The sequence below is a fragment of the Lygodium microphyllum genome, chromosome 17, assembly GCF_053477565.2.
Source record: "Lygodium microphyllum isolate KBCC chromosome 17, Lygodium_microphyllum_v1.1.10, whole genome shotgun sequence".
NCBI lineage: Eukaryota > Viridiplantae > Streptophyta > Polypodiopsida > Schizaeales > Lygodiaceae > Lygodium > Lygodium microphyllum.
Window position 1 is genome coordinate 39,558,035 of NC_141151.1, and position 24,434 is coordinate 39,582,468.

Genomic DNA, 24,434 nt, shown 5'->3' on the forward strand with positions numbered 1-24,434 from the left:
ACGGATAAGAAACACAAATGAATGCAATATGGGGCATGTTTCGAGTCACATATTACGCTTCCTAGGATTTAAGATTATCAGGAGGATAGTAAAGGAATTTAAGAGCACCAAGTGGCAGTTGACACTCCTAGCTCTGAATCAACAACGTTAAATAAATATGCTTTCACACCTAGCCTAGCAATTAGAGATATAGAACCTCTGAAGGATACAAGTACAAAACAGAGAATACTAACCATAACGATATACCACGCCCCATAACACACAAAATGCACAAAAAAATTAACGGGACCATTTGACAACAAGCAGCACTACTGCACACCATATGCAAATATTAATGCTCTGTACCTAAGAGCATTAAGCAATGCACATTTAGCAAACCAATGAGGGATAAAAGGGCAGAAACATTAAATAACATATCATGGCGTCATCAAGTGGAGAGTGCCTCGTAACCAACTGGAAGAGTTGTGAACAATGTCAACATACAAAAAATAAGATCCAATAGCTCAAAGCTGGCAATTATGAAGTTTTCAATTAGAAGGATGGCTCACTAACAGCTGCAAAAGCATACCATGCCGACAAGAAATACACAATTGAATACAGACCAAATAAATGGATAAGGTCTGATAGCCATGATGTTATCCTTGGCAACACTAAAAAGCCTATCAGACAATCTATGCAGAAGAACTTTTAGGCTGCTGTAAGTAGCCCTCCATACCAGAATCAAAACAGCTAGCCTTAGCCTAATGCAGAGGCCCTTATAGACTACAAAAATTCCACAGCATTTCACTGTCGATCAGCTTTTCTGCTTCAGAGTGATCTTATCCCCCAAACTCAATGCAATACCTTGTGTTTTACTACGAATTCTGATATAACCAGTCAGCTTTCCATCAAGTTGTTTCTCAATACTTATATTCACCAGGGCATCTTCACCAAAGACACTTTTGGCATACAGATTGGCTGCTAGAAACCCACAATCCCCATCTAGAGCAGACCTGCAACACCAACTCCAAGCAAAGACATTTTAGTAAAGAGATCAATCACCAAAGCATAGCTTCAACAGACAGCTTCAGCAAGTAATAAATACAATAGATACTTACGGAGGGGTAAGGCATTTCATATTTGTGGAAGCTACAATGTGATTAAGAAACTCCTTTTCATCTTGAATATTTGTATTGACAGCAACCTATAAACAGCACAAGCACAAAAGGTGAAGCTAATATCTACATACAGTAGTTCACAACCTAGCAAGCTAACTTATCTGGTCTATTCAGTCCACGCTACACAGTCAACTTCAGTTTAACAAACTTGATTCGAACTCAAGTGCAATGCAATCAATCAAAATGGACCAAGGTAGAAGCTGCATAGAGCACAATACAAATTTCAAAATTTGGCCTGCTTAATATCTTTACTTGCTACAGAACCCACATTTGAGCCAAAAATTGGCATGTTTTGCTTTTGACCACCGCCTTTCTTTGCATGGAACCTTAATATTTCTCGGAACAAATGAAAGGCAGAATACATCATCTTTTCTGTTTAAGTTACTGAAAAATAATCGGATTATTATATCCTCCTAGAGACTTTAAACTTTCTCATCAGTTACCAAAACTCTCTCTCGAACCTTGCAAATATGTTATTCGTGCAGTTCAAGGTAATAAAGTAAACCATGCTAAAAAGGAAAGTTCGCCTGAGTTTCTGGCTATCTCAAAATAGCAGTTTACCACTGCATTTTAGAAGTAAAAATAATTGGATTCTTAGGATAATTGCAAACACAAGCGTAAAGAGTGCACGTTTTCATAAACCAAAGTGTTGAATGTGCAATCTTGGAGACGCCAGAAATCATACAGAGGAGAAAGAATAGTAGTTACCTTATTCTCCCATTCAAACTCAGCCCACATGTTCCTGAAAGTTACATCAGCACATGTTGCAGGTGAAATGTAGTCCATGATATCAATGTGTATGTCATTTAGAACCACGACATTCCTGTCAAGGACACTGGTAGTCTCATATACAATGTTACCAAAGATAACCCCAGTCTCAGTGGATGACACCTTAATATTTGCGCGTATCTGCTTGCTTGCCTCAGGAGCCAAAGTGTAATTCTGAGGGCGTTCAACAAGCTTCAAATCCCCCATTGTTGCCAACTCAAGACAAAGGTTCTGTAAAGTCTCATTTGTTCTATTAATAACAGTAACATCAAGTACTATGTCGTATTGGTGGACTGTCACATAGGCCTCTGCGTACACCGGATCACTGAATCCAGTTAACTGTAATACTCTGTTGAGCTTTCTAATGTTGTCACCGTCATTTGTAAACTCTCCTGTGGCTCTTTTAAGGTCATCTTGCACTTCATCCTCCAATTCAAGCTGGCTCATACCCTTTATGAAAACAAAACAATACAAAAACATATGAAGAAATTAAAAACATTCAAATGTACCAAACCCTTTGAACAGGTAGTTAATATGTTTGTCCACGAGCACATTTGTAAAAGACCATCTTGGAAACAACTAGTATGCCATCATCGCCCAAAAGGCAGACACAGTAATAATGTGTATTTGAGCTATTAAGCAGACAATTTCAGATAAATCAACATGATTCCTATGTTATAGTGAAGCACAAAGGCAACAGCATGGGAATGCAATCTCCACAAAGAATCTGTACATTATCCAAGGTGAAATGGTGTCACCTAGAGACAAAGCTTCCATTTCAACTGTGCTACAAAGAAAGAAACCTTGGTATTGACGGAGCAATGGTACTCCTTGCAGTTATGGTAAGTTCAACATATTTTTGCTCAACATCATCCTAAGTCTGGTAGCACTTGAACATGAGTTGTTTGATTGCCATCCTCATACCCTCCTGTTCTCTTATTGCAACACAATTTGGGCCCAAGCCTGAAATTTCAGAGCTTGGGCCCAAATAATTGGAGGGGAGATTTTTAATTTTGTATATCTCATATCTGATTGATTGCTTCGAAAAATCATTTGAAACAATAACATCTCAATAGGAAATCTTGAAAGAGTTTATTTAAGCCCTTTTAATAAAACTTACCATGCATCTGTCCAAGGAATCAAGCCATACATCACAAAGAGCAGAAGTCAAAAGAAAGGCCCTCCTATCATCAGGTAAAAGTCATTGCTAAAGTTGGGATCATCATATTGACTAGGTGAAGCTGGCTCAATGAATCTACCAAGCATTTGTTGAGCTAAAAATGCATTAGCTAAATTTATTAAACAGCCTCAAAATTCAATTAATTAATGAGCTAAAATTTTATTAAAAATAAACGTGTTCCCAAAGAGTATCTATCCCATAAGCACAATCCGTGAGTGGGAGGACCCAAACTTTCCATAAATAGGTGCTTCCCTCCATCCAGCCTCAATCTTGTTTTTGCAGCTTGCAAGTGCCAAAGCTTTGCTGTCCACACCCTGTACGCAAACGATATCTCAGCCGAAGCTGTCCACCATTGCTGTCCATCAACTGAAGCCTGCTGTCCAGCCTTCTACTGCAGATTGCTGCTGTTTCCAGCCCATATTGTCTGCTGTTGATCAGGAGACTGCTGCCAACCCTTTCTCCTATTGTCACCAGCTGCCACATGCAGAAAACTGCTGCATTTGCAGTCTGCAGCTGCCAACCAGCCTGCCAGGTCATCAACTGTGACATTAATGTGACATTAAAAGTGATATTTAATGTCACGTTAAGGTCACAAATATGGAATGTGACATTAAAGTGACATTTAATGTGACATTAAGGTGAATCTAGGGGAACATGCACGAGAATGACCGTCCGGGCTCTTGGGCGCTCGAACGGGGTTAAGGGAAGCCTAGAGAGTAAGAGAGTCCAAGAATAGTAGGACTCCAAAGAAGTGGACGGCTGGCAAAGGAATACGGGTGAGAGGTGCCAGCACTTATCTAGGCGTGGTTGGGAGGAGAAGAATCACTCGTGCTCAGGATTTTTTTCATCGTTTTCCCTCTGTCTTCCCGAAGCCATCTTTAATTGGTATCAAAGCCTATGGTTCAACGTCAGATCGTCAGTCGTTCGTCAGATCATCAGTCGTCCGCCAGGTCGTCAGAACTTCGCAAGGTCGCATGAGTACTGGCCGAAAAGAGGCGCCGTGAAAACGCGACGGGCCGTGAAGAAAAAAAAAAGAAAAAAAAGTGAGACGTGCCACCTCACATAAATGTGACACGTTACGGGCAGGAAAAAGGTTCAGGCGAAACGACCAGGCGTGGGGTCGCGAGGATCAGGCGTGGGGTCGCGATGAAACGTGACACGACTGCAGTAGACGGAGGCGAAATGTGAAACGTGACACGATTGTTGTCACGACTGCTGTGAGATGGACATGACACGACTGTTGTCACGACTGCTGTGAGAGGGACAGAAGAATGTCATACACGACTGAATTCGGGAAATTGAATTTCCAGCATGACTGCTTTACTACTCTAATCTGGGAAGATAAAATTTGTTCATTACTCTTCGGGCTTCTTTCCAAACCAACAACCACCGCCTGCCATTAAAATCAGGGAAGTACTTTACTTTGTATGCAAATTTCTTATTTTTGCTTTCCAATTCCAGTGTATTAATGGCAGAAAAAGGGAAAGAAAGGGTAATGGAAATCCCCATGAACCAAAAATACAAGAAGAACAATGGGAAGAATTTTTTGCTACGCGAGAGCAATTCGATGATCTTACTGCTCGTGTGCAAACTCAGGGGGTTCAAATGGAATTTTTAACTCAAACACTTACTGAAATAAAATCTCAATTAACTTTATTGTTGGAAAGAGATAAAAATAAGATAGAAATCTCAGATGTCCCATCTTCGTCGAAAGATTTAGATGTGACTATGCGAGATCCTAAGGAACCCCAACCTTACCATAAATTGAGGGATAATCCAGTTCTAAAGGATATGAAACCACCTCAATTTTACGGGGAGGAAAAAGATAGGAATAAAGACACAATCTTTAATTTCCTCCAAAAATGGGAAGATTTACATAAATTAAAAAATACCCCACCACATCTCCAAGCACTGGAGGCTAGTTTAACTTTGGGGCCCAAAGCATATAAGTGGTGGCGAACTTTAAAGGAGGCGAATAAAATACCTGAAACTTGGGCTCAATTTGAATCTGTCTTTTTGAAAGAATTTCTTCCTGAAAATGAAATGGAAAGAAATTGGAAAGATTGGGATTATGTCAGACAAAAGGGAAGACCCCTGCTGACATATCTGGAGGAATATCGTGAGATAATCCTCAAACTGGAAGGAATAGATGAATTCCAAAAAACAAGAGGATTCATTAGGGGACTAGATAAAACTTGTAAAAAGGAAGTAAAACGGAGTTTACCTAAGACGTTGGAAGAGACAATTAAATTTGCATTAATTCATGAAGATAGTATGCGTCCAGGTACACTCACTAGTCTCATTGATACGGAGCCCAAGTCTAAGGAATTGGAAACCTCAAAATTTGTGGGCAAATTTAAAAGGAAAATGCCATTTTTTAAGGGTAAAAAACAACCTTTTGAAAAGAAACCATATATGAGGCCAAAGTTAAGTCCTGATGACTTTGATAAGGCCAAAAAAGAAAAGTTGTGTTTCAATTGCCTATCCCCTAACCATGCTGCTTGGAATTGCCCTCAAAAGAAAAAGGGGGAAGACAAAGGAAAGGATAAGGACAAGGGCAAGGGAAAAGAAAAACAAATCCATGTAGTGCAGACCTTAGAATTAAAGGGCCATGAAAAGTACAAATCTTTAGAGGTCTTGCACATGGATGTACAACATAAGTGTTGTATGTCAACTTCTATGTGGCAGCCTACTTTTGGGCCACATGATTTACTTAGAGTACATGGATTGATAGCTGGAAAAAGGGTTAGAGTCATGATTGATGACTCTGCCACACATAATTTTATAAATTATGCACTTGTCAAAAAATTGAAACTTCCCCAACAAAAGAGTGGGCATCAATATATTGTTTGTATGATGCAAGGCCAAGACAATAAAATATAGGATACAATGGTATCCAATTTGGAAATTGAGATTCAAGGATATAAAGATAAACTTGATTTCCAAATAATGAACATGGAAAGAGCTGATATTGCTCTAGGGAGGGAGTGGCTATGGGGATTGGAACCATCCTTAAAACGTAGCTATCACCATAATACACTGGAATTTGAAAGGGATGGTAAGACTTTTGTCATTCAAGGTGAACATGAAGTATCTAATAATCCTTTGCTGTGTTCTACTGAAGTTCAGAAGCTGATAAAGAAGGAAGTTTGTGAGGTATATATGCTATGGTCTCTTCCTGTACAGAATACTTTTACTTTCTGTAATATAAAGCAACAATTTTCTTATGTTTGTGAGTTGAATGTTAATAATGAATTGAATAGTTTGTTAGATGATTTTAAAGATGTGTTTCCTTCCGATTTACCAAGTGGCCTTCCACCAGAGAGGGGTGATATAAATCACCCAACTGATATAAATAAGGATACACACCCAATTTCAAAACCACCGTATAGGTTAAGTGAAACACAGCATCAAGAAGTTGAAAGACAAATTAAGGATTACCTGGATAAAGGGTTTATTCAACCCAGTAATTCACCTTGGGCTTCACCAATTTTATTGGTAAAGAAAAAAGATGGTTCTATGCGACTTTGTGTTGACTATAGAGCACTTAATAAAATAACGGTGAAGAATAAATTTCCTATGCCCAGAATGGAAGATCTTTTTGATCAATTGCAAGGGGCAAAATTCTTCCCAAAGATAGATTTAAGATCAGGCTATCACCAAATAAGAATTAAGGCACAAGATGTTTCCAAGACAGCATTTCGTACTAGATACGGGCATTATGATTTTTTGGTGATGCCTTTTGGCCCCACTAATGCACCAGCTACCTTTATGAAGCTGATGAATAGTGTTTTACGGCCCTATCTAGGACATTTTGTAGTAGTCTTCTTGGATGATATCTTGATCTTTAGTAAATCAAGAGAAGAACATTTGGAACACTTACAATTAGTATTCCAACTGTTAAGAATACATTCCCTTTATGCGAAGAAAACTAAATGTGAATTCTTTGCACAAGAGGTCAAATATTTGGGGCATATTATCTCAAAAGAGGAAATCAACATGGATCCAGAAAAAGTAAGGGCAATTATTGAATGGCCACCTCCAAGGAACCTGGAAGAGCTGCAGATCTTCCTAGGTTTATCTGGATTTTATCGTAGATTCATTCGAGATTATGCCAAAATAGCTGTTCCAATGACAGACCAACTTAAAGGGAAAGGGAAAAGTTTTAATTGGGGAACAGATCAAAATGAAAGTTTTCAAAAACTTAAGGTAGCTATTGCTACAGCTCCAGTATTATTAATAGTGGATCCCAATAAACCATTTGTGGTTAAAGCTGATGCCAGTGATAAGGCGATAGACGCGGTCTTATTACACGAAGGTCGACCAGTTGCTTTTGAAAGCAAGAAATTAGATCGTGCAAAACAGAATTATTCTGTTTATGAGAGGGAGTTGTATGCAATAGTACATGCAATGAAGAAATGGAGGCACTATTTATATGGTGCCAAACTTTTGATTTTATCGGATCATGAAAGCATTAAGTGGCTTAATGATCAACCGGATTTACACGGGCGTAAAGCCAGATGGGCCGAACTCCTCCAAGAGTTCGACTATGAGATAAGATATAGAAAAGGAAAATATAATATAGTAGCTGATGCACTCAGTAGAATGCCCATCATTAATGAATTGAGTTTTACTCAGTTCACTTCCAATTTGCTTGAATCTTTAAAAGGGAAATGCCAGGTTGATCCGGCATATTCCAACATATGGGAAGCAATAAAAAATGGGGATCCAAATGAAAGTGCTTCTACTGAGGAAGGAATATCTGAGGATGTTCAACAAGGAAATGGAGCATCAGGGGTTGCTCAAACTGGATTCAAGTGGAAGAATTTTACCATTGATAATGGTTATTTACTCTACAAGGGTAGGGTGTGTGTCCCGAAAGATACAGAAATAAGGCGCCAGATACTCTTTGAGTGTCATGATACCCCTAGTGCGGGACATCCTGGAGTTAGTCTTATTAAAAGGCAGTTCTATTGGCCTGGAATGAATAAGGACGTCCTTGACTATGTAGTCAAATGTAATAAATGCTAGGTTAATAAAGCTGAAAGATTAAAAATGGGAGGACTTCTCCATCCACTAGAAATTCCTTCGAGAAAATGGGAGAGTATCTCCATGGATTTTATTGTTGCTTTACCTAGAACACAGAAGGGGCACGACTTTGTGTGGGTGATTGTGGATAGGTTAACCAAAATGGCTAGGTTTATTCCAACTTCAACTGATGTTAAAACACCAGAATTGGCTAGATTGTTCATAGAGAACATATACCGATTGTATGGCCTTCCGGCAAATATAGTTTCTGATCGGGATAGAAAATTTGATAGCCATTAGGAAATTGGATACTAAACTTAGCATGAGTACGGCGGATCATCCACAAACAGATGGGCAAACTGAAAGGGTTAACCAAATTCTTGAAGATATGCTTAGGGCATATGTAAGTAAAAGGCAAACTAATTGGGAAGAGTATTTACCGATAGCAGAGTTTGCATATAACAGTGCCAAGCACTCTTCCACTGGATATAGTCCATTTATGTTAATGTATGGGTTTCAGCCCAGAGCTCCTTTTGCAGTAGGACTGCATAAGGAAAAGGTTCAGGCAGCTAAAGACTTTTTGGAGGATATGAATAGTATGTTAAAATTTGCTCAAGAAAATATTAAAAAAGCTCAAAATCGAGCTAGAGCATATGTAGATCCTCATCAAAGAGACATCTCCTTTGAGGAAGGAGAATTGGTCTATCTTAAGGTGCCTGAACAAACTAAAACTATGAAAAAGGAACAATGTCCAAAGCTTTCACCAAGGTATTGTGGTCCTTTCATAATACTTAAAAGGGTGGGAGAATTGGCTTACAAGCTCCAACTACCTGTTAGTAGTAAAATACATCCAGTTTTTCATGTAAGTAAATTAAGGAAGAAGCTGGGTGATTTGGATAATCTAATCTTAAATGATGATATTGAGGAGCTATTCTATGACCAATCTAATCCACATGAACCAGAAAAAATATTAAATGTTCGTAATAGACGAACAAGGAATACTATTTATCAGGAATATTTGGTTAAGTGGAAAGATTGTTCAGAAGAAAGTTCAACATGGGAGCGAGTAAGTACTTTAAAGAAAAGGTTTCCCGATTTACAGTATTCCTTCCAAGTATCGTTTTCGAGGACGAAACCGATTCTTAAGGGGAAGGAAATGTGACATTAAAAGTGATATTTAATGTCACGTTAAGGTCACAAATATGGAATGTGACATTAAAGTGACATTTAATGTGACATTAAGGTGAATCTAGGGGAACATGCACGAGAATGACCGTCCGGGCTCTTGGGCGCCCGAACAAGGTTAAGGGGAGCCTAGAGAGTAAGAGAGTCCAAGAATAGTAGGACTCCAGAGAAGTGGACGGCTGGCAAAGGAATACGGGTGAGAGGTGCCAGCACTTATCTAGGCGTGGTTGGAAGGAGAAGAATCACTCGTGCTCAGGATTTTTTTCATCGTTTTCCCTTTGTCTTCCCAAAGCCATCTTTCATCAACAAACCTGTATTTTACTGTTTCTGCCACCGTCTCAGCCTGCCACATCACGAGGCAGCTGCGTTTTGCTGTTCCAGGTCCACAGTGAGCTACTGCATCATCATCATCATCTACGTTTACAGTTTTCTCTCTCCTCTCTGCCTATCTCAGACACTCACAGAGGCTGCCTTGCTGTGTTTCAGGATCTGTCGGTATGACAATCTCTAACTCATACTCACTGCTGTAGTCCTCAAGACAAGGGAGTTCAAGGGTCAATATGTCAAAGTGCAGCGAATGCAAAAACGTATGGACAAGATCGAAAGACAATGAACACAAGAGAAGAGGGAGAGAAAAAAGAGAGAGAAGAATGCAAAAATCTGCAGTAAATGAATGCTGAAATGAAGAGGGAAGATATACAAATGGGCTGTTGAAGTATTTCCTTGATCCGATCTCTCTCCACCACCTAAAGACACAAGTAAGAAGGGCAAGCAGGCTGCCTACAATATATAGCAAGAAATAATGCCATAAACAAATCAGGCAGCCAGAACACTGACTGACCAGGTAATAAATGTTGCCGACTGCTGTAGGAAACCATAAAATAACCTACGATGATCAGCCTCTAGCTGCCACATGGTACAGCCGCTAACTTATCTCATGGTCAACTTGCCCAAGAAATGGTGACTCTATCTAGTGACTATACCCGAGAGAACTAACTGCATCAATTGTAGCCCAAGAATGCTAGTCCAAGGGATGACTAATCTCTAACACCCCATCTTAGATCCTGGACGTAGCATAAGGCTCAGGGATCTAGAGTGCTATTGAAGAACAACCTAAGGAAATGCCTTCATGAACAAATTTGCCAAATTATACTTTGTCTTACAGTAAACTACATCAATAGTCTCATCCAAGATCTTTTCTCGAAGGAAATGGTATTGTATCTCAATGTGCTTCGAACCACTATGAAACACACGGGTCTGTGCAAAAGCAATGCAACTCTCATTGTCGCAATGAAGTATCGTAGGACCTATCTATAGTGGTAGCCAAGCTCTCCTAGTAACCTCCAAAGTCGCACTAACTCACATTTGCAATGAACCACCTTGGGTTCACTCATGAACCCGGACAACAAACCTACAAGAAAGCACAAATCAACCCGAGTGTAAGAAGCCATATCAAGGACCTAATCAATTGCCTGAAGCGAGAGGCATCCAACATTGATGAATCTCCATGGATCGTAGCCTTCCGGTTTTGACCGAGGAGTAGAAATAGCCTTATATTCCTCCATCTCAAACGTAGCCAAAAGCTCCTGCACATGCCACTATTGGGAGATGAAAATCTCCCTCAGAGTCTACAAATCTCATGACCTAAAAAGAAACGGAAAACATCCATATCCGTCACCTCAAATACCTCAAGTAGTGCCTCCTTCATCTGCTTGACCATTTGGGCATACTCACCTATCAAGATGAGATCATCCACATAAAGCACAAATAATGTGTGCCCTCCTGCTAAGGTGTAGACATACAACTATGAATGGGAAGAGGAATGCCAATATCTTAACTACCCCTTGGAAAAACGAGTATATCTTCTCATTCCAAGCACATGGAGCCTATTTGAGGCCATAAATGATCTTCTTCAACCTATACACATGTCCATCAAATGAGAAAAAGCCAAGAGGCTCTCAACATAGATCTCCTCCTCAAATCATCATTAAGGAAGGCAAACTTCATATCAAGTTAATAAACCGGCCATATTCTATGGCTAAGGGAACTCAATATTATCTTCACTACAAGGCACTTCCTAGAAAGTTTATTGCAATTACAGAAGTGCATTCACACATGGAGTTGTGGCACAAACATCTTGGACACATGAGCCAAAAGGGTTTACAAGCACTTTCTTCACTTGGAAGAGTTGATGTGAAAAACTCAAAGCTTGACTTTTGTATTGATTGTATTTTGGGAAAACATATAAAGAGTTCGTACTCTCATGGAGCCTCTACAAAGGCATGTATTTTGGATTTAGTCCATTGTACCATGCCAATAAGAACAGACAAATTGGGGGGGGGGGGGGGGGGGGGGGGGGGGGTTATGTATCTAAAGATTTCAATAAGTTTTGTAATGTCAATGGGATTAAATGGGAGCTTACAACTCCTTATAATCCACCATCTAATGGTGTGGCTGAGCAAATAAATCGCACTTTATGTGAGAAGATTCGGAGCATGCTGTCCACAGCTAATCTCCCGAAAGCACTTAAAACCGCGGTGCATATTTGCAACCGATCTCCACATCATGCACTTAAAAGTGGCATCCCCGAAGAGGTTTGGTCTAGTAAACCTACTTTATATGACCACTTAAGGGTCTTTAGCTGTGATTAGTATGTACATGTACCTGTCGATAGTAGAACCAAACTTTACATGAAATCCCACAGAGACATCTTCATGGGTTATGGAGATGAAGGTGAAATGGGCTATAGAGTTTAGGTTCCAAGCATGAAAAAGGTGCTGCGCAACCAAGATGTGGTATTTAATGAGTCAAAGCTACTGAAAAATGCCATATCTAGTGATTAGGACAAAAAAAAAGTAAAATTTCAGCATGATCAATCACTTGACAAGCCATCAGCCACTGAAAATTCAGCTTCATTTAATGTTGGTTATGATATTAGCGTATTATCATTGAGCCAGATGAAAATGGGCAGCAAAGGGATGCTGAAAATCAATTTGGGCAACAAAATCAACGTGCTGAAAATGAATTACAACCAACAACCTGAAAATGAATTACAGCAACCTAAAAATGCAGTTCAGAAGCCAGATAATGAGGAAATTGACATTACTTTGGATGTGAATCCATTACTCGATAACACAGATCATTGGGTGAGAAGGTCTACAGCATTTTACTCATAGATGAGGGTGAGCCTCTCACATATAAAGAAGTATTATCATGTGAGTTAAAGAAAAGTGAAGATGGGCAAATTTTCTCTCTATGTTTCATTTTCAAACTATACATATTGATGGTAAAAATAACGTTATGGCTGATGTATTGTCACATAAGCCACAAATTTCAGTCGTCAACATGGTTTATCACAAAGTTGGATACCATAAAAGAGCAATATGTTGTTGATTCGGACTTCGCTAATGTTTATAATCAGCTTTGCAATGGCCAGAGCCATGAACACTTTGTGCCAAGAGATGGATTTCTGATGATACATGGATGATTGTATATCACCAAGCAATTAAGGCCCAGAGTTATCAATGAAAGTCATGCTTCTCCATATGCATAACACAGAGGTATTGATGCCACAATCAAGGCAATGAAGCATTTCTTTTATTGGCCAGCTTTAAGACATAATGTAGAGCAGTTTGTCAGGATATGTATCGTGTGTCAGAAGGTAAAGCATGATAGGCAAAAGACGTCAGGTTTATTGCAACCCTTGCCTATTCTAAATAGGCCTTGGCAAAGCATTGCAATGGACTTTATTTTTTAGCTTCCTAGGACACCTACAAGGAATGATGGATATAGACTATCATTTGCAAGTTTAGCAAACAAGTCCATTTCATTCCAATGAGGAAGAAAATAAAGGCTGATCATATGGCACAATTGTTTTTCCAGCACATCTTTAAGTACCATGGTATGCTAGAGTCAATTGTTAGTGATCAAGGCCCTCGGCTAACCATTTTATTTTAGAAGGGATTGTTTGAGAATATAGGTACCATGCTGAAATTCTCATTATCCTTCCATCCGTAGACAGATGGTCAATCTACGAAAGTAAATTCCACAGTGTTAGATCTTTTGAGATGCTATATTTCAAACCACAAGACACTATGGGAGTAATATCTGTCCTTGGTTGAGTTTACTGACAACAACACAATGCATAGTTTCACTAGCAAAGCTCCATTTGAGGTGGATGAGGATGACAAGAAGGTACCACCAATCTTGCAAACTAAGGATAAGATCTTTGAGGCTGACCGTTAGGTGGAAAACTTGGATGCAACCTATGCAAAGATAAAGTATGCACTTCAGAGATAAAAGGAAAAGCAAAAGAGAGCAACTAATCATTATAGATATGCTTTGCAATTTGTAGAGGGCGATTATATATTGCTGTATTTTGAAAAGGCAAGGCTGAAAAATATGAAAGGAAGAAAAAAATTGTATCCGAAGTTGAGTATGAGACACTATGGGCCCTTCCAGCTGTTAGAGAAGATCAAGGATGTAGCCTATCAATTGAAATTTCCTCCACATTGGTGGAAACACAATGCCTTTCATGTCAGTTTGTTAAGGCATTTTCATGTGATGTGCTAGAGAATATATCTGCAGAAATTCAGCCTGAGGTTGAGAAGCTAGATGAGATTTTGGTGCCCAAGCAAATTTAGACACATAGGGTAAGAAAGGTCAAAGGTAAAGTTTCTAGGAGAGTGTGAAATCTCAAGATTATTTACCAATGGATACCAAATGGATGAAAGAGGATGACTTGGCACACCATCCCTAGTTATTGCAACTTTACCTAGATGCCTTTCAATTAGCCCCAGCTTTAGTTCGAGCTCAGTCAAGTTCAGCAGAGCAGGGATCTGGAGTATTGCCTGATGCTCAAGGAAAAGGTAGCACTTCCACTTCGCCAGTTGTGGATAGCTCTCATATGTAGTGGATCTCCAATGTATTTAGCATGCATCCAAGGTATTGTGTTGATACTATGTTTGCCATGAGGTCACTACTTAGTGCATGAGGTCACTACTTAGTGAACTAGTCACTATGAGATGTATGCAAATGAGTATGAGTTTTACCCGAATACTGGACCTATACTTTCGCATTAGCTTATGATCAATTTGGCATGAATTTTGCCTAAATTTTAAGAAAAAAATTCCGATTAGTTTTAGCTCAATTTTTTATCAATTTAAGAACCGTTTATGGTTACTTTTGGAATCAGTTTTTGTATTGATTGCTCGTCAGTTTTTGCAATGAGTTTGTGATTAGTTTGGAATCACATTTGCAACAATTTGTGATCAGTTCTCAGATCAGTGAGTGATCAGTATAAGATTAGATTATGCTTAGTTTTCAATGGTTTACAGCTAGTTCCATGGACAGCAACATGTTAGTAAATGCAACTAATAGTTTCAGCCATGGTTTATGCAAAATTGAAGCTTTTCTATGGTAGATAGTCAGAACAATTGAGAAACATGAGTTATGGATGCAACCATTGAGTTATTAGCAACAATTTTGGATTGATTTTCAGTTTTATGTTATGTATATGCTAGCTGAAAATTTTTAATAGGTTTGGGGCATGTAGCATGGTTGGACAACAGTGTGCAACATTGTGACTATGATGCCTTATGGAAATTCCAATGCAATATGCTTTTCTTTGGCATAATGCAAAGTAATCGAGGACAATTGCAAGGATTTCAAGGGGAAGGTTTGTCACAGGGACGTGAAATTTTGATATGCTTTAATCTTGCTGATAACATTTGATTAAGTTATTAATCAAATGTACAAGGTTATTTAGCACATGCAATGCACATGGCAATTATTTCATGGTAACAAGCTAAGGAACCCAAGGATGCAATGGGTGTCAAAGGCAAAAGTTATAATAAGTTATGTCATTTGGGCTTTGGGGGTCAGTTTGTGTTAGTTTTAACCCTAGGACAGTTATTTGGCCAACAAGTGTTGGTGGTAACACTAGGGACTAGCATTAATTAATTAATTAATGCTAGTCTAAGAGTCAATAGAGGTTGGGGACCACTCCAGGTTGCAAATGGTCTGGCCAATTTAATTATCAATGGACATTCAATTTTGGGCAGAGTCAAAAGGACTGAAATTAATTTTCAAGATTATTTAATTTCAAAATTTAATTAAATGACTAGATAATGCTGAAAAATGGATTTAGAAGACTACCACTTGGCAAAAATGCCCATGCAAACTGAGAAAACGTTTTTGGGAGCAAGTCTCAAGCATTCAATTAGTTTACAGCTTCAGAGAGAGAAAGTGTGTGTGTATGTGCTACTAGTCCATTTTCTAATCAAAGAACAGCAATTTTCTCTAGAAGACAGCCATCTAGGGGCCTCAACAAGTAGAACATAGTAAGGAGTCACCTTCCAAGGGTTGGCAACAACATTGCTAACTAGGTGACAACATTTTGGAGGTGTCTAGTAATAGTGACTGCATTAAATGCAAGCTCGAGCATGTAGCAGGTAGAATTTAGGATTCTCTCGCAAAGAAAATCAAATTTCTCTCTCATCTTGGCTTTCTCTCACCTTCTCCAACCTATTCTCAGGAGATCTCAACATTTCTCAACCATTTTGAGCATATCTCAACCAAATTTAGTGGACAACAAAGAGATCTCTGTTGTAAACCCTAAATTTTTACAGGCATTGTATACTGAATTCAGCACCTGAAATTTGTGTAATTGTTAGGAAATTGAGATACCAACCCATTCACTGTAATCTAACCATCACCGACTACAACCCATCACTATCCAACCCTAGGCGGCCTATTTTCAATCATCCCCTTGCTATTTGGAGGTCCCCATTTGCTACATCGTCATAGCACCTAATTAGCTTGCGTTTTCAGCATCTAGTGCCAAAGGACATACCACTGTCATCTATCCCACTGAGCAATTACTGCAGTACCTACGTTTTTGCTGCCCAATAGGCCGTCTACATCAGCAAACATCTCTCTTGTTGTCGCCTCAGTTCCCTAACACTCTGGTGATCAGCATTTGGTGTGTTTTGCACTCCGACTAGTGGTCACAACGCTTGGGATCCATCTCCAGTGGACGTCACTCTCCGACACTACATTGCTCTATCCTTGGGCAATCTATACACTCTTACATTCATTTTCAGCATTCATTCACTTCAAAGTTTCTTCTCTCTGTGTTTGAGTTTTGAGTTTTTGCACTTTGTGTTTAGGGTTTGAGTTTTGCTTGTCTCTGTTTGAGTTTTTGTGTTTCAGTCTTGGTCTTACATATTGTGTTTCCTCAGTGCAAACCCTAGCATATCTTCACACCTACTACGTCATCAAGCAGCCTGCATTTTATTGTTTCTACTATTATCTCAACCTACCACATCACCAAGCAACTGTGTTTTGTTGTTCTAGGTCCACAGCAAGCTGCCATGTCATTATCATCATCATCTGCGTTTGCAATTCTCTCTCTCCTCCCTGCCTATCTGTCCACTAATCCAGTATCCACTATTGTGTTTGCTCTTTCCCAGACACACAGAGGCTGCCTTCCTCCGTTTCAAGATCCATTAAGAATACGACACACTCTCCAACTCATACTCTCTATCCCGATCCTCGAGACAAGGGAGTTCAAGGGTCTATATTATTCACTGCATGGTGTATTTGTTGCATTGAGCATTGTATTCTATTCATTATTCATTCTTCATTATTCACCATGTTTATTGTCTCTAAGGTACCCTAACCATAACTGTGTTCTTTATCAATCTATGTGTTTGTCGTACAATTGTTTTTGTGTTTCCTATGGTAGAGTATTGCTTCTCAATCTCCTAACTCATAATTTATGCTAAAAAGGTGTAATCATGTTGTCAAGAAATATGTCATGTTGTAACTAAGTGAAAAGATACCTCCACTTGCATTTGTAATGACTAGAAATGAATCATTAAGATCAAGCACACCTAAAACTCAATGAGAAGCATAAAAAGATCCCTCCACTTGCATTTGTAATGAGTAGAAATGAATCACTAACATTAGGCACATCTAAAACTCAATGCACATCTAAAACTCAATGAGAGACGTAATTTTCAGCTCCTTTAAGGTAGCGACAACGTGCTCAAACCACATCTCAGCAAGTCCCTCTTTTGCATCCTATGTATGTATGTAGGTAATGTCATGTATGCATAACACTCCGCATACCCTCTCGCATCAACAAAAGGCAATCAAACTATTAGTCCAAAGAGGATGCACAACTCATGCACATCTTCTGGTGTTAGCCATGTTATGATCCCCATGACCTTTTCAAAATCCACATGACACCTGATAAATGGCATGCCCCAAATGTGAGATATCCACCATAAAGAATTCCTTCTTTCCCAACAAAGGAGTCAACTTGTTCTCACTAGGTTCGAGGCGTATCCAAAGATTTAAGAGGCCTACTATGAACGAAAATATCATCAAGGGAAAAATAACCATTTAAACAAAAGGTTGGAGGATCCTTGCCATCATCCAAAAGAATGTTACTATGCATTGGCTAATCCAAAAGGTCAAGATCAACAGCTCAACTAACCGAAAGGCATCTAAAATATGGTATTGTGCAAATCTTGTAAGAGTAATTCGAATCTGATGGTGGCCAAACTTCAAGGTTGATGAAAATGGTTGCGGTCACTACCCCAAATGTCAAATATACAACAAAACGATTTTATTCTTTTTCCAAAAAAGGACTCAACTTGCTCTCACTAGGTTCAAGGCCTACTATAAACAAAAATACCATCGAGGAAAAAATGACCATTTAAAAGAATGGTTGAACATCATCCAAAGCAATGTTGCTAATGCATTTGATTACCTCAAACAAACTGAAAGCTGTCTCAAATATTGTCTTATGTACATCTTCTAAGAGTTGTTTGAATTCAATGATGACCAGCTTGCTAAGTGGCACACAATTCACATACAAGTGCAAGCTGCTATTCTTCACAAGCATCATCTCTTCCATCCATGCCTTGATTGCCCACCAAGCTAATCATCAAGAAATATACTTCACTACCAGATGCTCATTTGGACCAACTAACAAGTGTGAACATCTTCGGCAAACTCAATCAAGGTAAAATTAGAATATATATTCAAGAAGGCACTCCGGAATTAAGAACTTAAAGAGTGTTTGGTTTTGCCCTAAATCTCACAATTGCAGCCACAACCTCTACAAATTTATAAGTTGATGAGTGGATTGTTTCAGCCGTACTTGGGCAAGATAATCATTGCTTTCCTTGATGACAACTTGATTGCCAACAAGTTTCACCACAAAACATTAGAACCTGTTGGTTTGCAAGCATTAGGAGCACCTATTGATTTGTTTAAGATAAATACAAAAGAAGCATGTCTAACTCAACTTGAAAAATGGTGATTTGTTCATGTTGAAGATATCTCAAAGAAATTGGCACATAAAGCAGATTCCCGCAAATGTCTTGAGTTCTAAACATTGTGCACAAGTCACTTCCAAATTTTGATTGGATAGAAGTCACAATACACCAAGCTCCATCCATGGGCATGGGCAGGCAATCACAAGCAACAAATGCATGGGAGGTTGAACAAGGGATGACATGGCACTTGCGCAAGTTCCCAAACAGCAAGTTGGCATACTGCCAATCAGACTGCTGGTCAGCCAGTGCCATGGGGCAAATTGTCAATCGGCCAATGATGGGGCTTATCCTATAAGAGGCCACTCCTCTCTCCATCATCATCAGTAGATCAGATAGGTAGACAGTACAACTTACAAGTTCATGGACAGTGTGCCAGACCACAAGTGTCCATGGCTGATTGTAGAACTGTCCAAAGCCGGAGAGCAAGTGTATACTGCAGGGAAAAAAAGTGCAAGTATACGTGAGATAGCATATGGGCTTGTGTACAGCATGGATCTACTGTTGATAGCCTTTCCCCTCTTGTATACATCATAATGGCTGCTATGATGCATGACTAGTGGACCTTTCAAGATTTCAGAATTTGGACAGCGGTAACTTTAGTCTCAGTCTCAACAAGACACATTGTCACTTCAAGAAGTCTAGAAGTGCTCCTTTTTCCTCAGCAGTTACTAAGACCAGGATATGCTTGGGGAGAAGAAAAGCAGATGGTGTAATTCATGGCATTCATTGTAATTCATGGCACTCATTGGACATATCAAGTGATCTCCTCTCCAGTGAAGGTATTTTCTTGACTTCTAGAAAGACTTCACAAGACGGTGGGACTACAGCCTTCTAACACTTGTCTGTGTGATGTTGAGTATGCACAGTAAAAAGAAATGTCTAGATCCCTTGCTAACCGAAGTTGCCTTCATGACATGATGTGCCTCTGTCGTGCAAGAAACTATGATCCTTGACACCTACACTTTTCACCCTTACTATTGCTGAGCAATCAAAAATAGAGGACTCAAATAACAAAAAATTAGCATGCATTTTGGCCTAATTTAAGTAAGACAAACGTCCCCAAAAGAATTACTCAATAAAAAGGCATTTTGTTTTCAGCACTTGGACATCCCTTGCGACACCCTTGGTCTGATGCCTTGGTTTCTTTGGGGTGGACCTTTTGCATAAAAAGAGGATACCTGCAGGTCATCGCCAACTGCCTTTCAGCCTTTCGTAATCATTTCCTGCTACCACCTGCTATTTTCCACCTGTACCACCTGCTGTAGCCTGTGTTTTCACTTGTGCAGCCTATGTTTTCTACATACAGTGGACAGACAGCTGTCATGATCACTTGGCCATCACTGCTGCTGCTTGGGCTCTGTTTTTCAGCCAGCATACCTGCGGTTGCTGCCCCAAGTCTCCATCAACATCTTGCTGATCAGGACAGGGTTCCAATCCCCCTCCACTACTGACCACATCATCATCAGCCCCAAAGAAATGCTACTGCTGTGTTTTACAATCTGTCTCAAGTATGGCACACTCTCAGAGCTATTCTCGAAGTTCCAACACCAGTCTCAGCTCCCCTCTGTCCTGAACCTTGAGACACAAAGGTTCAAGGACCCATTGTATCATCTACACTTCTATACACTCATCTTCATTGAGCATTCATCAAATTGTGCTCATCTTGTTGTCGTAATGTTTCATTAGATTGTGTTCATCTTGTTGTCATACTGTTTGCGTCTCTCTATGTTTGCCCTAGCATTTCTTTACACCTCTGCTCCTTGTGCACCCTTCATTTGTACCTCACATCATTCATTATCATTCAACAGATTCTTCCTCTCCTTTTTCACTTCACATTCTTGTCTAGTTCACTATGAGTTAGTCGTGTTTGTACACTCTCTATTTGATGATTAAAGAATGGCTATGTATTTGTCAGAAATCACAAAAGCAGCAGGACTTGAATGTTGACACAGCACAAAGCAAGAGTCAGCTAAAAGGACACCATTTAAGAGTCAGCCCATCAATATTCTTCTCACTGGGATCAGACTACCACCAGCCCCATTTGAGAGATTAAGTCTTTGAAAGACCACAACATGCATCAAATTATCAAACAACTAAAGAGAGGCAGAACAACTAAGTTAAGGGCACATGGCAAGCAAATTTGTGAAAGAAAATCCCTGTTTCCTCCAAGGTTGGAAATCGGATAGATTTTGGGATGCCAATTTAAGAGCATTGGCAAGGCAGGTTTAGAAGTGGCTGCTAGGTAGCTGTATGACATGCTTGCTTTCCATGTTCATTCAACATGCATCAATAAGCGATTTCAACATGATTGGGAAAAAGGAGCCATTTTAACCATGCATCTAGCGGCTTTCACGGATAACTACATTAATCTGCAGCATGGATCACAGGTGATGCATTCAACTGCAGAAGTCTTTCCACAAAAAAATGAACTTGAAATATACCAAAAGTTCCACATTGATAAAAGCAGCCACTCTAGCATGAAGGTTAATAAATATTTCAGATTCTCTATGCATACCTTTCTACTCTTCAAGTGGTAAAAGTCAATCAAGTCATCAGGCTGGGCATGTGTGATCTGTGCCTTTGCCTTGGTCTCTTCAGTTTCTCTGTGCTGCTTATCTGTAATCATTTTCACAAAACTTTCACGGCAACTGTGTAGCCAGACTTTCCTCATCATGTCAGTTGGACTTGATAAAACCCTGATACAAAGGGTAATCCGATCATAGGAATCATCATCAATTGGATGGGAAAGCACACTTGATTGACCAAGACTTAGCATGGAGACCATGATTAAAAGAGCATCGGCAATTGCTTTGTTGACAGTTACAATAGAACTCTCAAGATCCGCCAGCTTAAGAACAAGTTTAGTAAGAGTGCAGGCTACTACTGCTCCAAGGAAGAAATCACCGGTCAAAATAATAGCCCTAAGATTAGCAGTTGTCCCTGCAGCACCCAAAGCAAGAGTGGGAGCTGACATGGCCATTTCAGCAGTGGCACTTTGAGTCGCATAAGTTCCATCTGGAAGTACAGCTGGTCTCTTAGAGGAAGCAGTTGCAGCAGCAAATGACACTGACCTGTTTGCCTGCCCCTGTACCTTCGATTGAGATGGATCCACTACTTCACCATCTTCAGTTACTGTATAAAAGGGCAATTCCCCAAGTGACTGTTTTATGGTAGTAATCCCATTTTCCACTTCCTGCAGAGAGATGCAGTACTCTCCAATAATCCAAAGTGCACATGCACACACTCTAGATGAGCGGATCTGGTAGAATGTGTCTAGTAGCTTGGCTATAATGGACTCCCTGAGTTTAGGATTTGTCTCAATTATTTCTCTGACAAAGAACACTACGTCCATTGCTGATGCAACATTAGTGTCCCCTAAAAAGTCCATCAATAAATGAGCAACAGTACTTGCAACTTCAGGGAATTTAAGAGCACATGAATGTATCGCCTGCACAAGCATTTGGCGGTACTCTCCATTTTTCTCCAGCTCTTTGTTCTGAGTCTTTACAACCTCCTTCTTCAGGGTCATGACCACTTCATCAATGTTCCTAGGCGTGATCAGATCAAGAGCAATATCAAGAGTTTTCCTTTTTATGTCAAGGTTTGGGCTGGACAAGGCCCTCAGCACATCCATGATCATTTCAACCATAACTTCCCTGTGAGAAGCTTTGAGCTCCTGGAGCCTATCTAGGATGATCAGCTTCACATTGTTGTCGCTTTGAGACAGAAGCAGCTGGCAATAAGTATTTGCAGCTGCTCTAATGGCAGTAGGAGCAGATGATAAGGAAACTAAGGTTCCTGCACATTCATACATGACTGCTGTGGAAGAAGAGTTCAGCAAGGATATGATAATCTTAATATACTTCCCTTTCTCTGCAGGATTGGTCCTGCAGACCTTGCGTATGAGTTCAAGGACCACCATTTGTAAGATATCACCCCAGCTTGAGACATTGTCCAAGTGAGTAAGCAGGTAATTCACAGCCCTTTCTTGAGCACAAGTGAAGAGCATTAGAAATGCATTGCGCCGGGCTGAAAGATCTTGCTCACTAGACAATGTCCGCTCAATCAACTCGGGAGCATCACCCAGCAACTGTTCCCCTTGAGGAAGCTTGCAAATGGACATGATGGCAAGGATGGCATTCCGCCTGACAAAGGCATGGCGGTGCTCAAGGTTGGCCAAAACCGATGGAATGAGAGGCTCGATCAGCTCCGCTTCATTGAGTCTCGACAGGAAGCGCAGTGTGACACCACGAATGTACTCATTGGGGTGCTGGAGATTGTTCCTAAGGTTGTTGCAGATGAGGATCATCTCTGGGAGGATCTTGCCACGGGCGTCCGTCTTGTCAATTATCTCCAGATAGAGCAGGAGCAATTTCTGAATCGTGTGGTCCTCAGAGGGGAGGACGTATCGCACAATCGAGATGAAGAGCTGAGGGACGCTCTCGCCATTGAGCAGGAGCATGATGGCCTTCTTCAGGGCGTCGATCTTGCGACCGACGTCGTTCCCTTCAAGGGCCTCCTTGATCTCATTCGCGAGGGCGGGGGTGCCCTTGTCGAAATGGATCAAGAGACTGCAGGATTTCTCCATGGATGCCTGCGGGATTGGCAGATCTGGAGCTAGCTAGGGTTTTGATGGCGCAGATCTGGCGCCCAGTGAAGAGGGAAAGGGCAGAATGATGTAGATCAGACACACGGGAATGCAGGTCCCGAGGAACGCAAGCCCGAGCTGCAATCCCCCTATGGCGACGGCAGAAGGAGACAGAAAAGAAAGAGCTGCTGCTCGTAAATTTACACTGGCAGTACATGCTTCTCTCTCCCTGGATTAAGGGAAAATTAAAATTAAAATGATCAGAACTAAGTATTTTGATTAAGTGAGATTTCAAATTATGAGACTAGTACCCTTGTTAGTTTAAATTTAAGTGATGAAATCACACTCAAGCCATGTGAACAGCCCTAAGCAAATTGTTTTTCTTACCCAAACCCTTCAAAACTATCAAATTTCTTGCTTATATTTCTCACTATCGAGGCAGTAAAATTTTTTCAACCTCCCAAACACTCTTTCATTCTGAATCTCCAAGACACACCTAATAACAACCCCCTTGGGACATTCCAAATAGACAAGGAACCCTCGTTCAACCTCCCCTGAGCCCCAAAAAGAGAAGTCAAGGTTGAGATAGCTCCATGAAAACCAGATGCCTCCGCCCACTTCTGATGGCTACCTGTAGTGGGCAGACCTCCCTACAATTCTAAAAGAGGTAGAGCATAGTTTCCTCTTCCCTATTCTCTTCCCTATTACAAGTGACAATATGTTGGAATATTCTTAGCTTTGGCAAGTCACTCTCGAGTTGCAAACTTGTTCATTATGGCCTCCAAAAGGAAAAATTTAGCCTTCTTGATGGTTTACACTCCAAATCCTACACACTCATTTCTTCCAAGTCGCGAGTTTAATGCAACGAAACTATTTTTTCAAATTATCAGCCACCTTGAAGGTGTGTCAACCTTCAAAGCACTAAAAGTCCTTAGAATAGTCCCACTATATTTTGCCTTTTTTAGTTTGGACAACTTTGAATATGTGCATCTCTTAACAAATGTATCTTGTGGGCCAACTATCTTTCTTCCTCATCATAATTTCCTCAAGCCATTCAACATCCTTATTAGTGAGTCTCCAATTATCCTTCATCTCCTCAATTGTGAGAAGTCCCTGGGCAAGGTCCAAGAGATCCATCCATCTCCTTGTCCCTTTGTTGTAAGGACTAAGTGAGATCT

At 40.1% G+C, this 24,434-nt stretch overlaps 1 protein-coding gene across 1 annotated transcript; it reads right to left on the bottom strand.

The window, feature by feature from the left end:
* Positions 1 to 383: 383 nt before the first annotated feature.
* On the bottom strand, positions 384 to 23,493 carry LOC148021804 (coatomer subunit beta-1-like). Its single transcript, XM_087697322.1, has 4 exons — positions 21,184 to 23,493; positions 1,866 to 2,375; positions 1,098 to 1,183; positions 384 to 992 (listed from the first exon to the last, which is right to left on the bottom strand). Exons 1-4 carry the CDS (start codon positions 23,254 to 23,256, stop codon positions 794 to 796), a joined length of 2,868 nt encoding a protein of 955 aa, XP_087553448.1. The 5' UTR covers positions 23,257 to 23,493; the 3' UTR covers positions 384 to 793.
* Positions 23,494 to 24,434: the final 941 nt, after the last annotated feature.

Coding starts and splice junctions, on each gene's coding strand:
- LOC148021804 (XM_087697322.1), bottom strand. CDS start 23,256: ATGGAGAAATCCTGCAGTCTCTTGATCCATTTCGACAAGGGCACCCCC. Junction 1,184..1,865: donor AGTTTGAATGGGAGAATAAG/GTAACTACTATT, acceptor TGCTGTTTATAG/GTTGCTGTCAATACAAATAT. Junction 993..1,097: donor ATGAAATGCCTTACCCCTCC/GTAAGTATCTAT, acceptor TTGGTGTTGCAG/GTCTGCTCTAGATGGGGATT.